Genomic DNA, 17,169 nt, shown 5'->3' on the forward strand with positions numbered 1-17,169 from the left:
TCAGTTGTCATTATTAACATTTTCCAATTGTATCTCTGAGAAATTTTTAAAGGGCAATTGTAAGAAAGAGTCTCCAAGTTTGTATTTACATCTGCCATCACATAGCCAGTTTGGCAGAGTATTTAACTTCAGCATTTGCTTTAATCCATTTCTCTTTTTAATTTGTCCTCTTTTCCAGTGTGTAACTCATATTAGTATCAATATGAACACATTGCTAATGAAAATTCAATAGCTATCACATTAAAAATTGATCTGGATAGACATCTAAACACATTAAGTTGATATATTATTGTCTATATACTGGCTTAATGAATTAAAAAAATCAAAACAAAATATTAAAGCTGAGCATAGCCCATGAGAGAGAGAGAGAGAGAACTAGACCTCTGAGAGATGTGGTGAGGAAGAGAGAGGGAGAATGTGGGAAAAGTGGCAGAGCCTTAGCATGTTTGCTTCTTACCTCAACCAAATGGTTACTAATTACTGATCCTCATTTCTATATCACTGTATGTAAGGTTGGCATAAAGTGACTTAATTTGTGTATCTTTAGAGTCTTCTGAACGCCACATATGTTGTTGTGGAAATAGAATCCAGTTGCTTTTCCTTTTTAATACGAGTGACTTGTTTACAAGTGGTGGGGAATAACTCAGTGGTTAGCATAGTGGCCTTGTAAACCCAGAGTTGTGAGCTCAGTCCTGGCAAGGGTCATATAGGGATCTGGGGCAAATAGGTTAAAAAAATCTGTCAGGGATGGTGATAGGTCCTGCTGTGAGGGCAGGGGACGGAATTCAATGTCCCCTGAAGGTCTCTTCCAGTTCTATGTGATAGCTGTAGTTCCATAATTTATAAAAGGGGCTAGATATGTTCTTTGTAAATGAAAGGGGAGATTCTCCTTTTACATTTCCAGTTCCCCCTTATCATGAGGCTTGCAGCCATCACCTTTATACAACCACGAAGCTATTTCTCGGAAAAAGAAAATAAATTTAATGTGAACTTGCCCTAGAGGAATCTATTCTCTGTTCTTTTATTTAGGCTGTGTCTACATTACAAAAATAACTTTGAAATTAAACTTCGTAGTAGGGCACTACGCCATTCCTGGGAATGGAGTAAGGACTTCGAAGCTGGGATCCCTAACTTAACTTTGAAGTAAGGGAAAATGTGTATAGACTCTGCTGGCTATTTCAAAGTAGTGCCTAACTTTGAAGTTAACTTCGAAGTTAGTTCCTAGTGTAGATGCACTCTTAATGTTTCTTTCAGGATTTTAAAATGAAAATCCCAACTGTTGAATTAAGTAGACACGACAGGAATTATCTTCTATTCATACTGAAGAACTTAAACCACATCATGTCAACTCTACCCTCTAAATAAGAACTGGCAGTTCTTTCTCCAAATGATATAGGTTTATATCCCAGTTATCCAATGTTCAGTAATATAAAATATCAACTTTTGATTTTATTAAAACGGTAGCTCCAGTTGCAGGCAATGTTCCAGAAAAATGTCAGAGGAGCGCTTGATGTACAGAAATGCTGGTTATGGGGTTTTGGCTGTGGACTGTGCACATACCTGAGATGAGAAAACTTAGACCACATTAGCTTATTTTGTTAATAAAATACTGTTAAAACTTGTTACAGCATCTAGAACATTGTTTGATTTTTCTAAAGCTGTTGACTCAATTCGAAATCTAACTGGTCTAGCAGAAATCATTAAACCTCAGTTACCAACTATTTTCACACACATTCTCTGAGATTACCAGTCTTCATGATACTTCGGGAATTCATGGTAACTGAATAAGTGCTGGCAAAAGCTAACTTTTTTTTAAATGGCAACTAATACAGTTGTACAGGTTGGACCTCCGTGGTCCAGCACTCTCAGGACGTGAGTTGTCCTGAACCAGGTAGTTTGTTGGGCCCGGGGAGGTCAATGCTCCCTTGCCAGCCACCAGCCTGTGCTCCTGGGCTCACCGTTGGCCCTCTTGTAACTGCCAACCCCAGCCAGGGGTTCCACTCCCAGTCTGGCAGGGCTCTTGTCTGCTGGTCCACTTGTTGATGACCCAGCTGTGGCTTCCCAGCCCATGCCAGGACTCCCAACTGCTGCTTCTTGGCCACTGCTGGCCCCTCTGCTGGGGCTTCCTAGCTGTTGGTGGTCACCTGCTAAGCCCCAGATGCCCACTGAAGATCTGGTCGGGGCTCCCAGACACCACCTGCTTCCCTGCTGCTGGTGTGTTTTCAAGCTGAACAAATTAAAGACTATAAGATATTCAGGTGGTAAGAAGTATGAAAACAGTTAAGATATCTAGATAAGGTAATTCACTTCTTATGTACAAACTGATGTTCTACTGCTTGCAATTAAATGTAAGTAGAACAACAGAAGTTGGAAGGTGAGAGGAACTATAGCTTAGCTGTGGTTATTTATTCATTCTGATTTATAACAAAAAATCATCCTCTTCACCTTTGATTAAAGCTATAATAATCCAGACAAAATCAGAATCCCACTCCTCTCCCTGCGAACCGGAAAATAGCCAACTAAACATGAAAATAAATTTTGACCAGTATTCCCCTCAATCCATAAATAACAGCCCTTTTTTGCCCCTTCATTGTCTCAGAAAATAGATGTGGGCTCTTTTGGATCAGGGAGGGAATAAATTGAAAAGTTAAGGTCTGCTTTAAAGCATCCTCCCTGAAGTCTCCTTATGCCCCCAAAGCTCCACTATAAGTCAAGACTCCGCCCAAGGAGCATTTCTTTTCTCAGGGTTGTGATGAGCTGCAGACTGAGAGAGACGTGATGATCCAGATTTCTGGGAAATTGGATTTAAGCTACTGGGCTTATTTCTGTTATGGCTCAGAGGAAATCTGACCTGTTTAATCAGAGCATTTTTCATTAGTCATGTATTTTTATCTATAATACGAAAATCTGACCCTTGCATTGCCCTTTACATCTGTAGATTTCAATTCACTTCACAAAGAAAGTCAGAATCATTATCCCGATTTTACAAATGTGGAAACTGAAGCACAGACCAAAAATGTTTTCTTGCCCAAAGGCACCCAGCAGGTCAGTTACAGGACTGGGCACAGAGCTCAGGTCTACAGAGGCCCAGGTCACTGCTCTATCCACTAGGAAATATTGCCTCCTCTGGCATGTGTAAGGGAAGCTATTGTTCATGATAGGCAGTTTCAGTACATTTAATTATAATTTTATATTAGAATCTGACCAGGAGACAAAAACTACCCAAGCTCCTGCCTTCTGATATTTGAAAAGCATGTACACACAGGTATCTCTGTAAAAACTGGTGGTGGTGTATTATCACAAAAATTGTGCCCTCTCACTTCAGGATGGTCTAATACAAGTTCTTACGAACATTACTTACATATCACAGTATCTGCACGAGGTAACTTATTTCCAGTGTAGCAGTGGGGATTCAGTGGCATGAAGAATTTAAGTAAAACATCCATGCTGGGGTGAGGGAAAGACAGAGGTATTTCCAAAGAATTTATGTAAGATCAGCAGAGGAACATAATAAGTGAACTGTGGGAGAAGACACTTTCCATCTTGCTTCCTTCTTATTTCTTTGTCTTAATAGCTGTTTAATTCCAGCTGTCATATAAAAGATAAATGACAATCTAAAATCTGCAGAGCTATTGCTAGTTACATAACTAAGCAGTTGTCCATTAGTCAGGTGGTAAAATAGCTTCAGAGATTGGATTCCAGAAAATGCCCTGAAGAAACAGCCAAGAGCGATAAGTACAGGAGAGTTGTAAGGCTGAACATAGGGAAAATAATGTCATCATACCCTGCCATACATATCCCTGTAAGCTTCTGCAATCATAAGTCTTTGTGCATTGCAACGCTGTGTTAGAATGTCAATCAACATGTCCTTGTCACAACCTGTAAAGGAAACAAGACAAAATGCCTAAATTAAACTTTTACTTATATTTATTATTGTTTGGAGAGCATATGCAAGATGTCATGTTTTTGTCAAATGCATTAGCCACATTTCTTGCAGAATAAAACTCAACAGCTTAATATCAGATTGGTATTTCCAAACCTCAATAATATTTATCATGTTTATGTACCCTTCACTTGCCAGTGTACAACGGACAAATAGTCAAGAAGTCAGAATTATCGTCAGATGCATTGCCATACGCTCCAGGGGAATGGACTTGAAAACATCAGTAAAATATGATGAAGGCTTTCATCAATGAGAACTAGGCACTCAGGTAAAATTTATAGGAAAGTTTGTATGTGACAGGGCTGATTAAATTGTCATCTTTGCGTTGCTGATCTCCAGTAATGGAATGGCTATTTATGGAGGAACCATTGGTTGTAAAATTACTGAATAAGATGCTTGGTTAGATGGTGTGTGGTAGCTGTAGAAGGATTATTTATTAATATTGATTTCTGAATAATGCATGAGGACCAGGGGTTACTTAATGGAAGAGGGTTTTCTATGATCATTAACTTGTGACTGGTGACTAGAGCTACCTGCTAAATTTACCAGTAATCAGTATAACTCAAACATAAAAATCACAATTAATTCATTTATTTTGCTTTTTATCTCCAAAAAAGATGTCCTCATGATTTACTGTGGCTTGGCCTTTTAATGACAGTCTCAGGTCAAATTGATTTTAGTAGAGATTCAACAGGTAAATTTGGCTAAATATATAATTTTGTGTGTGTGTGTGTGTGTGTGTGTGTGTGTGCGCGCGCATAAAACCTACAAGAACTGTTGCTGCTGAAAACATGAAAAATGTGTTTTCTTAAGTAAAAAGAAACAGCTGTTATGTTGCTGTTTCTTCTTTTTATATGAGGGAAAAATTCTTGTGTTATGCATCAGTTATTAAACCAAACCATTACTATAGTTGATATTTGTGCATTGGCTCATGCACTGAGTGGGAGCATACATAGTGTTGGAATTACTGAAGGTCATTGGGGAAAGGCTACATTTCAGAACCATTGCAACAAAAATCACAGACTATCTGCTGTGGAGCAAAATGTTTCTGCTGATTTGCATTTTAGACTCAGTCTTAGAATTTTAATTACACTGATTATATTATATAATGTTATATGATTTCAGTGCTGGGAATACTTGGTCAAGTCTCACCACTTTAAACTGAGCAGTGAAATGGGTCTGACGCTGTGATGAAAGAAAAGCATTGACAAAATGAGTCAATAATAATTAGAAGACCAATTTTAAAAGCTCACAAATACAGTACTAATGCATTTCTGTGAATGGAACAGAGTCTCTGCTGCATCCAGCACGTGCTTGGCATAGCAGAAAAGAGATATTTCAACTTCTTGATCATGAGGCTGGTGCTACATTGGTCCCAGTCCCAAAATATTTTTGAGAAGACTTAAGGCCCTATTAAGGAAAACACCTATTAGGTGACAAGTATCAGAGAGATAGCCATGTTAGTCTGTAGCTTCGAGAACAACAAGAAGTCTTGTGGCATCTTATAGACTAACAGATATTTTGGAGCATAAGCTTTCGTGGGCAAAGACCTGCTTCATCAGATGCATTGGGGGGGCGTGGTTTCAGAGGGGTATTTAAAGAGTAGGGTCCCAGTAAGAAGGAGGGCCAGAGCTGACAAGGTCTATTCAACAAGGAGGAAATGACCCAGTATCAACAACACTTATCAAAAGAGGAAAAAACAAGTCAGATCAGACAGGGGGATGTGAGCCTTTGTCAGAGTCTAATGGGGAGATATTAGCACCCAGAGCAGAGAAACTGCCTTTGTAAACTGCGAGCCACTCCGAGCCTCTGTTTAATTAATCCATTGATTATTTCACAAATTAAGATGCCACAAGACTTCTTGATGTTCTCGAACCTACTAGGTGTTTAATTTTCAGGCACTGTGTCCCATTAACTTCTCTAGTACTAATCATAAGCCTAATGGTAAGTGCACGCTTTGATGCTGTGTTGAACTGATATCTTAAATTCCCCTGGCAAGTAAAGGCTTCCCTTGAGGCAACAGAGGATTGACAGACTACAGTAACCACTTGCCAAGCATTCTCCTGCCCAGGTTGGGAAGGGAATGTCATACACAAGTTCCTCACGACATGTGGGAAAATCCAATTTACGGGGCTCGTATGTACAAGAAATAACTCCACAGGAATCAATGAAATTATAAAAAAAGTAAAAAAATGGGAGAATTAGGGACATACCTTTAAAAGAACTGTTCCATCCATAGAATGGTTTGGGGGCATCCACCCTAGAGCCCTGTACTTTAGGAGGGGAGCCGATGGTGACCATCCCAACCGTCCTATGGATGTGACAATTCCCCATACTGAGGTTAGTTTGTGCAGCCCGGTGCAGGCTGAGGGAATACCTGGGCGTCTGAGGATGGCAGGAGGGCTCAGACTCCCCTGCGTGCACTGCGGAGGTGGGAACCACGGGACATGAAGTGCTACAGCAGCCTGAGCTTCTCCACCACCGTCTCCCAACCAGATCACTAACACCCTGCAACAAGCCCTCTGGTAATCCAATGGGTCATGTCACTCAGGGGAGGGAGCTTCATGGAAGGGGTGCAAAGAGGGAGAGGGTGCAGCAGGGGTGGGAAGAGGTAGGGTGAGATGGAACAGAGCAGGGCAGGGCTTGGGGGAAGGGATGGAGTGGGGTTTGGGTAGGGGCGTAGCAGGACCAGGAAGAGGTAGGACTGGGCCTGAGATAGGAGGTGTGCTTGGTACTGGGCCCTGGGCCTCGCATCCTCATAGGGATGGCCCTGACCTTAAGTTAAAGTATCTTATGCCATTGTATTAAAGTGCAAATGTTTAAGTATTGTTGTGGCAGGCCATGCAACTTATTAGTGGGGAGACAGACTAATACAAACACTGCAAAGTGTTATGTGCTTCAAAGGATGTGTAAAACAATGGACCCACAAGTGAACTTTTGGTTGAGTGAGGTTCCTAGGAATTACTTGGGAAGAGACGAATGTGAATTATTCATCTTAACAGGTATTCTTTTGAAACTGTGCTTTACAGAGAAGCCCATTGCCTGGCTGATTAGCTACGTACGGTCTCTTCAAAGACCCAGATTAACTCAGGGCTGGCTGGGGATTGGAGGGGCAGGATATTGCACTCTGGGCAGTGCTGAGGGCTGGCTGTCCCCAGACTCACCCCTTCCATCTGAGGTCCTGTCCTTTTCAGCGGCATACAGCCACCCCCACACCCCTTGCCTGGGGGCCAGCAAGTCTCTCAGCCCCCCTGCAAGTAGCTGATATAAAGCAGGACCAGCTTAAATGAAAACCTAAAATATTTCAAGATATCTTTAGTTGAAAATAGAATCTGATGAAAAGTGTAATGAAAACTCAGTATCTACCAATGTTATTTGCAGATTATTGATGTGTGCTTGTACCATTCCATTAGAAATGCAAAGAGATAAAGTTACCTAGATGTCTGGTAAGTTTTTATTTCCACCAATTGTTAACAATTTCACTAAGTCTGCAAGTGAGGAAATATGAGCATCAGCTACGATGTAACTTATTTTTGTTACACGTTTGGACTGCTGATCATCTCCTGTGAGGTAAGCTCTTATTTGAACTAAGGATTGTTTCCTCAATATGATGCCAGAGCATTTAAAATTGGCAAATGAGACCAGGTTATGTTATTTCTCATTAGTAACATTAAATTCATATTAGTAACATTATCATTCAGTATTTTTGTTATTCAATTACCTTCCATAAATACTACATTATGCAAATGACATGGTGATTCTTTTTATCAGCAAGTATGTGAATGTAATTGTTTTAATTGTCATGTTGCTTCTGACTAGGTAAAATGGTTAATTAATAGCAAGTCTTTCAAATGTTAAAGTGTGTAGTTAAAGTTAGGGCAACTCACCGAAGTTCTTGGATGGAAACTTCAATGTTGGACAGCATAGTGTTGGAAGAGAAGAGTCTTTGATGTTCTTTAGCATTATTCTGAATGAGGTTTTGAAATTGTTTTAAGACTTTGCCGCTTTTATTGTATGAATTTTCAGTCATAGGTTCTGTTTTGACAAATTTGGTATTAGATGCAAGAACTATGGCCTATATTATGTTGCTATTTGCTGATCATGGTAATAAAACTTTCTACAGTATAGCCACAAATTTTTGAATAGAATGTCACCAGTCTGTAATACAATATATTGTCTTGTTTAATTGGTGGAACAACAGTCGCTTGCCTCATTGCAGGCTGTTGGCTCTCATAAATGACATACATATCATTTTATTAGCCTCTTCTCTGGAATCCAGGGGGGCTGGAACTGGGGTTAGGCTGCACTGCTGGCTTGAAGTAGTCTCCATCTTACACAGGGTTAACAGTTGGGATGAATCGTTCTCAGTCCACCCACACCCCTGCCCCCACGCTATGCAAATTCTCCCAGTACCCTTGTTGGAGTCTGAAGTCAGCAGCAAAGCTCTCATTCTGTTCAGTGACACAGCCTCATACCCAAGTGTGAATTTTCAGATCCAATGTATTGTTTTTAGTTGTCAAGGAACAGTTACTCCAGGAATGGACAAACCTCTCTTCATTGTCAACAAATCCACTGATGTTAGCCTTCAGCCTACCAACTGTTTATCTTCATAAGTAACTATACTTATGAGTGTGATCCTATTGAGCTCAGCGGGTCCACTCATGTGAATAATTGTACTTATGTGCATAATTGTTATCTAGACTGGGGCAACAGACTGCCAGCCTTCAAGGCAAGGGCTGTAGGAAGTAAATGGACATAGCTTCACTAAAGTCAAACTGCTTTAATTTTGTTAGGTAAGTAGGTTACGCACAAAAACAGAAGGTTGTCCCTGTGGTTTTTCCATGATTAAGCTTAAAGTATATTAAAGTGCGTTATTATAATTTGTATTTAATAGATGATGGACTAAATCTTCTGTATGTTTATCTCAGTGAAAATATGACATTGAAAATTCTTGCTCTATGAACAGTAAAATAGGAGAAATGTTAACATGTAATCAGACTAATCAATCAAAAAGAAGAGGCAGATTGTACTTAATAATATTCCTTTTTAGTGTTTCCTGGGATAAAGTTGACATAGCTAACTGGAGGCACACAGCCTTGATCAAAGAAAACGGCTGGACAGAATGTCAGGTTGGTTTTGTAAGTACTGTCATTTAATCACCACTGAATCAAGTGATCAACTCAAGGCATAGTAATGCATTAAAAATTTAGCACTGTCATTTAATCACTGTTTCAGCTGCACTGTTAAACAATAAAGCTGTGTCTGCAGTAGCACGGTCTTCTGAAAAATAAACTGAAAACTGGCTGTACTTTTGAAAGACTGTGCAGAGAATCGACACATAAAATGTGCTCTTTCAAAAGTAAATCGAAAGAATGTGGTGCCCTTTCAAAAGCGCTTCTCTGATCCCAGATCAGGAAGAGCATCCCCTTTTGAAAGATCCTTTCAAAAAAATAAACTTGTGTAGATGCCTTACAGGCCACATTTTGAAAGAGGAGTCCTTCATGGTGCCAACCAGCTGGCACGCAGAAATGCCCCAGCCAGCGGCAGTAGGGCTCTATGATCTCTGCATACAGCTATGTTTAAAGCCACACGGACCCAGAAACCCCATGGCAGGAAGCTAAGAGTGTGTTAGCTGCAGGGACAGCATGATCTGCACTGAGCATGCCTTCACGGCTATGTCTGCAGGCCAGACTCCAGATGGCCAGCAGCCAACCACCCCAAGAGCCCCAGCCCACCTGCCAAACCTTCACAGGCTCACAGGACCCCAGGCAGCTGTGTCCCCCACCCCTACCCCACAAAAGAGCTCCCTCATGGACTGAGCCGGAGCTCAGGTATCTGCTGGCCTCTGGAAAAAGGAGGAGATGCTCCAGGAGATGGGCAGCAAGTAGTGGAAAGTAGCCATCTTCACCTACCTATCCAAAGGATTGGCCATCTGGGGACACCCTGCCTGCACCCTGGACCAGATGAGGAGCAGAGTTAAGGAGCTCTGTCTGGGCTATGCCTCGGCCCAGGATGAAGCCAGCTACTTGGGGCAGTACTGTGACCTGCCCCTACTATAGGGAGCTCAGGAGCCTCCTTGGGCACCGAGACAACTCCCCACCACCTGCCATCCTGGACACTGAGGTGGATGAGCTGCACTCCGAGGATGAGGAGTTTGGACCTGAGGGCTGTTCCCCACAGCCAGAGCCAGAACCCACCACAGAGTGGTTGAGTGAGGAGGGGGATCTTGTCATTGTCCTGCCCTCCAGGTTCTCCAGCCATGCCATAGCCAGCCAGGCATGGTTAGAGCTTGGCGAGAGACCTCAAGTGAGCACCCTGCAGGATGCACTCTTTGGCTTGCGGGGCAGAGGCACCACAGCCACCAGTGGGCCACTCACACATCTAGCAGAGCTGAGCCATGGCTCCAAGCACACCAGGATGGCTGCTGGTGATACTCAGCACGCAGCCCTGTCGACAGCGCTGTGAGCTGCACTCACGGGGTGGTGGTGGGCAGGGCTGGACTGTCCCCCGACCAAGTCCAACCCTGCCAAAGCCCTCCCATGGCCCTACCTACCTGTGCATCCTGGCCCAGCCCAGCCCTGCCGGGGACCCTGAGCCTGGAGGGAAGGGTGTTCCCAGGCTGCCGGGGCTCATGGTTGTCCACTCCCACCCTGGACTGATGCCCCCCTCCCAGCCCCCAGGTTGAAGTCCTGCCCTTCCCCAGCCCCCCCATGTACATAGTTTGCCCTCTGTTCCTCATTGAAATAGTTCTGGACCCTGTTTGTAATAGCCACACAGTTACTACCTTTTGTTAAACAGTTTATTTTTGCACCATCCCTGTGTCTCATGCTCATGGTGGGGGGATGGTGAGGGGTGTGTTCGTGTGTGGGGATTGTGGTAGGGGGACAGTAAAGGGTACGTGAGTGTTGAGGGGGTCTGTGTGGGGTGGTTGTGCGTGGGCCCCATGAGGGAAAAGGTCTCATGGAGGGCCTCCCTGATATGGACCACATCCCTGTGCACCTGGCCACTCACTCCAGCACGAAAGCCTTGCCCTTGCCCTCCACTATATTGTGGAGGATGCGGCAGGTGCTCACCTCCTGGGGGACACTACACAGGCCAACCTCTAGGCGTGTGACCAGGCACCGCCACCAGCCCTTCAGGTGCCTGAAGGCCCGCTCCACCGAGTTGTGGGCCCAGCTGAGGCAGGTGTTGAATGCCTCCTGAGTGGGTCCGGGGTGGCCTGTGTAGGGCCACATCACCCAGGGCTGCAGGAGGTAGGCTGCATCCACCACCAAGCATGGGGGCATGGTGACATCCCCGACCTGAGAATCCCACAGGGGGATGTACATCCTGGCCTCGATGTGGTGGCAGAGGCCAGAGTTCTGGAATACAGGGGCATCGTGTGTCTAGCCCGCCCACCGCTCATACACGTCCATGAAGCGGCCTTTGCTGTCTACCAGTGCCTGGAGCACTACTGAGTGGCAGCCCTTTCAGTTCACGTAGCTGCTGGCACTGTGTCCCATCCAGGGTGCCAAAGCAGTGCAGGAAGCCGAGCATGTTGAATCCCGTGACAACTGTGTGCACATCCCCTACTCAGATGACCCTGTGGAGGACCATCATGTTGATGGCACAGACAGCCTGCATGGGAGGGAGGGTGTGTACTCTCATAAGGTTGTGATGGGGTGTGCCCAGCCCTTGCCCTCTCCCCCATGCACTCAGAGTCCCCCTTGCCCTAGAGCCCCCTCCCTCTCCCCATGGCAGGTGTGTGACACGAACATGCCTTACCTCCATGAGGACAGCCCTGGCAGCGTCCTTGCCAACCCTGAATTGGTGCCCCATGGACTAGTAGCTAGCCAGGGTGGCCAGCTTCCAGATGGCGATGGCAATCCTCTTTTCGAGGGGGAGGGCAAGACGCATATGGGTGTCCTGGTGCCTCAGAGCAGGGGTGAGCCAGTGGCAAAGCTGGAAGGTCCACTTGCCCATGCAGAAATTTGGGAGCCACCTGGCATAATCCCAGTCCCCCATCACCAGCTGCTCCCACCAGTCTGTGCTGCTGGGGTGGCTCCAGATGCACCAGAGCACTCAAGGATGGTGCCAGCAAGATCCGGGGTGAGGGGGGCTCAGGGACCCCAGCGAGTGGGGGTAGTGGGGTTCTGGGGTCCCCAAGCACTGCACCCTATCTGCAGCCAGAAGTGACTTTCCCTTAGCAGGTAGAACAGGAAGTTTATTAGTTGACAGAGACACAGTGTAGCACAGAAGTGTCAGTACAGCAGTCAGAAACAGACATTCCAATCCATCTTGGGGAGGGGAGGCCTGAGGGAAGCCCTCAAGCCAAAGCCTTGGTTCCTCCCCACTTTGTTCCCTCCTCCAGTCTAGTCTAACTGCCTTCAAACTCCCCACACGCTAATTGCCTGCCTCTAATTCAAAACCAGCTGGGCTCCAACCTGCTCTTTGTTCAGGGGCAGAGGTGTTACCTGACACCTTAGGTTACAGCCAACAGGGGGTCATCCACAGCCTGTGTGAGCTACTCAGCCCGTCACTCACACATGCACCCGCCACTACGTACAGGGGGTTTGCCCCCAGGAGGAGGTAGAGGGTGGCCGTGACCACATTGGCTAGGTGGCCGACCATGATGCTCAGGACGTCCAGCTCCAGTGCCAGAAGCTACTTCTCAGGGTCCATTGGGCATGGGTAGCCGTCGGATCTGGGCACAGGTGCTGCAGGGTGTGTGGAAGCTCTGCAGTCCAACTTCTTGTTCAGCTTGTTGCAAAGAGAAGAAAGTTGGTTTACATTTGCAGGAGATGCCACCTGCTTCTTATTTACAATGTCACCTCCAAATGAGATCAGATATGTGCATGGTGCTGTTTTAACCAGCGTTGCAAGGTATTTACGTGCCAGATATGCCAAATATCTGATACTCCTTTATGCTTCAGCCACCATTCCAGAAGGCAGACTTCTATGCTGATGAAGCTTGTTAAAAATAATGCATTAATTAAATATGTGACTGAATTCCTTGAGGGAGAATTTATGTCTCCCACTCTATGGCTGTAACCTCATTCTGCCATATATTCTGTGTTACGGCAGTCACGTCTGATGACCAAGCCCATGTTGTTCATTTTAAGAACACTTTCACTGCAGATTTGACAAAATGCAATGTGAGATTTCTAAAGACAGCAACAGCACTTTACTCCGGGTTTAAGAATCTGAAGTACTTTCTACAGTTAGAGAGGGATTAGGTGTGGAAGATGCTGTCAGCAGTCTTAACAGAGCAACACGCTGATGCAGAAACTACAGAACCCAAACCACCAAAAAGTAAAATCAGTCTTCTGTTGGTAGTATCTGATTCAGATAATGAAAATGAATATGCATCAGTCTGCACGGCTTTGTATCGTTATTGTGCAGAAACTGTCATGTGCATGGAAACGTCATCTGGAATGGTGGTTGAAGCATGGAGGCATACTAATGTTTAGTATATCTGGCATGTTTAGAATACCTTGCAATGTCTGGTATAACAGAGCCATGTGAATGCCTTTTCTCACTTTCAAGTGACATTGAACAGCAGGAAGCATTATCTCCCGTAAAAGTAAACAAATGTGCTTGTCTTAATGATTGGCTGAACAAGAAATAGAACTGAGGGGAATTGTAGGCTGTATGGTTTTATATGGTTTTATATTTGAGTTGCCGTTATGTAAAAAAAAAAAAAATCTAGTTTTAATACTTAAACCCTAACAGGGTGAATTTGAGTTTCTCATGCAGACAGCTATCCTTATGAGGAGAATATATCAACGTTTCTCCCCATGAAATACCAATCATACGCACTCAGGGGAAAAAATGAGGAGAAAAAATGCTTTGGTGAACAGTATTTTGTCTGTTTTTTTGTTTTCAGTTCATCGATTAGCCATTCCTCAAGAGGAATCAATAATGTAACCTAATCTGTTTTTCCTCAATGCTTGATATTTTAAAAGCCAATATCTTTTGAGAATTGTTAATTTTAGATGCCATAATTAAGAGACTTTTCTTTTGCCTCAAGACTGCTTGTGGAACAAAGGATAACTTTTTCAAAAAGGAAGCTTATTAAAAAACACCCTAAAGCTTTGAATGAGTTGTCACCGGCTTGTGTCTGTTCTGAACATCCTCTACTTTCTTCCAATGCAATAGCAGTTTCTTTTAATGCCAGTGATTGATGATTTTTAGTTAAAAATCGGTTAAGGAAATCATTGCTTATCTCCTTCCTCTTTCTGAACCTGATGCCTATTTTAATGAGGGTGTTTCAAAGGATGGGTTGAAAGAAGAGATGGCCTGTAATTGTCAGTTAGGGTACATACCTATTCCCTGTAGTGCTCCTCCTAGCATCTGGGCATCTATAACAGGGTTGAAATTTGGAGCTGGGAAGATTGTCCCTTGTATCTGCTAAGAGAGAAAAGAGAAAGTGTTATTAGTAACTGATAATTGTATGCAAGATATCGTCATCAGAATTATGAGTAAACGACCGGATTTGGGAACCGTATTCATATGAATAGACCTTCCTTTAATAAGCAAGCAATGAAGCCAAATCCTTGGCCTTCTGGAACCTATGTCTGTAATGAGTAAAGGTTGAAGATCGGTTTTCAAACCTGGTTTTTGGAACCCACTGACACTCAGAACACATACATTAGTTTTTATGAGGTTACTAAGCAATATTCCACAAGTGACTAGTAAACAATATTACATTAACCCTTACATTCCAATGCAATTAATGGGGTACAGTTAACTTGATGATCACATTTCCCCTGAAAACTGAGTACACATTTTTGCAAATAGCTCCTAACAGTTACTATACCACCATTACACACAAGAGGTCCATTTCCTTGACACTACAGTACAAATCAGTGATGGTCACATAAACACTATACTGGAAAACCACATACCTACATGCCTCTGGCTTCCATCCAAGACATATGATGAGGTCCATTGTCTACAGCCAAGCCCTAAGATACAACCATTTCTGCACCAATCCCACTGACAGAGACAAAATCCTACAAGATCTTTATCAAGCATTCTTGAAACTTCATTATACACCTGGGGAATTAAACAAACAGATTGCCAGAGCAAGATAAGTACCCAGAAGTCACCTAATTTGTGATAGGCCCAACAAGGAAAATAATAAAACACCACTTGTCATCACCAATGGCCCCCCCAGCTTAACTCCCTCCAGACCATTACTGACAACCTGCAATCTATACTGGAACATGATCCCTCACTCTCACAGGTCTTGGGTGACAAGCCAGTCCTCTCCTACAGACAGCCATCCAACCTCATAAGAACATAAGAACGGCCATACTGGGTCAGACCAAAGGTCCATCCAGCCCAGTATCCTCTCTGCAGACAGTGGCCAGTGCCAGGTGCCCCAGAGGAGGTGAACCGAAGACAATGATCAAGTGATTTGTTTCCTGCCATTGGTCTCCAGCCTTTGACTAAAGGCTAGGGGCACCATACTTTACTCTTGGCTAATAGCCATTTATGGACCTAACCTACAAAAATTTATCAAGCTCTATTTTAAACTCTGTTAGAGTGCTGACCTTCACAGCCTCCTCCGGCAAGGAGTTCCACAGGTTGACTGTGTGCTGTGTGAAGAAAAATTTTCTTTTATTAGTTTTGAACCTACCACCCATTCATTTCATTTGGTGTCTTCCAGTTCTTATATTATGGAAACAAGTAAATAACTTTTCAATATTCACTTTCTCCACACCATTCATGATTTTATATACCTCTATCATATCGCCCCTCAATCTCCTCTTTTCTAGACTGAAAAGTCCCAGTCTTTCTAGCCTCTCCTCATATGGGACCCTTTCCAAACCCTTGATCATTTTAGCTGCCCTTTTCTGAACTTTTTCTAATGCCAGTATATCTTTTTTGAGGTGAGGAGACCACATCTGCACACAGTACTCAAGATGTGGGTGTACCATAGTTTTATATAGGGGAAGTATGATATTCTCCGTCTTATTTTCTATCCCTTTTTTAATAATTCCTCACATCCTATTTGCTTTACTGCCTGCTGCTGCACACTGCATGGATGTTTTCAGAGAACTATCCACTATAATTCCAAGATCACTTTCCTGATCTGTTGTATCTAAATATGCCCCCATCACATTGTATGTATAATTGGGGTAATTTTTTCCAATGTGCATTACCTTACACTTACCCACTTTAAATTTCATTTGCCATTTTGCTGCCTGATCACTCAGTTTGCTGAGATCTTTTTGAAGTTCTTCACAACCTACTTTGGTTTTGACTATCCTGAACAGCTTGGTATCATCTCCAAACTTTGCTACCTCATTGCTTACCCCTTTCTCTAGATCATTGATGAACAAGTTGAACAGGATTGGTCCCAGGACTGACCCTTGGGGAACACCACTAGTTACCCCCCTTCATTGTGAAAATTTACCATTTATTCCAACCCTTTGTTTCCTGTCTTTTAACCAGTTTCCAATCCATGAAAGGATCTTTCCTCCTATCCCATGACCACCTAATTTACATAAGAGCCTTTGGTGAGGGACCTTGTCAAAGGCTTTCTGGTAATCTAAGTATATTATGTCCACTGGATCCCCCCTGTCTGCATGTTTGTTAACCCCTTCAGAGAACTCTAATAGATTAGTAAGACACAACTTCCCTCTACGGAAATCATGCTGACTTTTGCTCAACAAATCATGTTCTTCTATGTGTCTGACAATTTTATTCTTTACTATTGTTTCTACTAATTTGCCCAGTACTGATGTTAGACTTACCGATCTGTAATTGCCAGTGTCTCCTCTAGAGCCCTTTTTAAATTTTGGTGTTATGAAATAAAATACTCACCAGCAGCCACACACCATACCACAGAAACACTGACCTAGGAACCTATCCCTGCAACAGACCTTGTTGCCAACTCTGTCCACGTATCTATACAAGCAACACCATCACAAGACCTAATCAGATCAGCCACACCATCAGTGGCACATGTACCTGCACGTACACTAATGTAATATAGTCCATCATGTGCCAGCAATGTCCCTCTGCCATGTACTTTGGACAAACTGTACAGTCTCTGCTCCAAAGGATGAATGCACATAAATCCAACATCAGAAATTGGACTACACATAAGCCACGTCTATACTAGCTCCTTCCTTTCAGAAGGGGCATGGTAAAGATCGAGGTTGGAAGATGCTAATAAGGGTGTGCCATGAATATGCAGTGCCTCATTAGCATAACGGCAGCCGCAGCGAATCGAA

The 17,169-nt window shown here is 43.5% G+C and overlaps 1 protein-coding gene across 1 annotated transcript in view; it reads right to left on the reverse strand.

Annotated features, from left to right (window-relative positions):
- The window catches only part of ANXA10 (annexin A10), a 34,864-nt gene extending 17,931 nt beyond the window's left edge, over window positions 1–16,933 (reverse strand). Inside the window, exons 1-3 of the mRNA XM_074993962.1 lie at window positions 16,904–16,933; window positions 14,248–14,332; window positions 3,785–3,879 (exon numbers count right to left, since the gene is read on the reverse strand). Coding sequence (XP_074850063.1) covers window positions 3,785–3,879; window positions 14,248–14,332; window positions 16,904–16,933 — 210 coding nt within the window. The remainder of the gene's footprint in view (window positions 1–3,784; window positions 3,880–14,247; window positions 14,333–16,903) is intronic.
- Window positions 16,934–17,169: the final 236 nt, after the last annotated feature.

The sequence above is a fragment of the Carettochelys insculpta genome, chromosome 4, assembly GCF_033958435.1.
Source record: "Carettochelys insculpta isolate YL-2023 chromosome 4, ASM3395843v1, whole genome shotgun sequence".
In the NCBI taxonomy this organism is placed as follows: Eukaryota; Metazoa; Chordata; order Testudines; family Carettochelyidae; genus Carettochelys; species Carettochelys insculpta.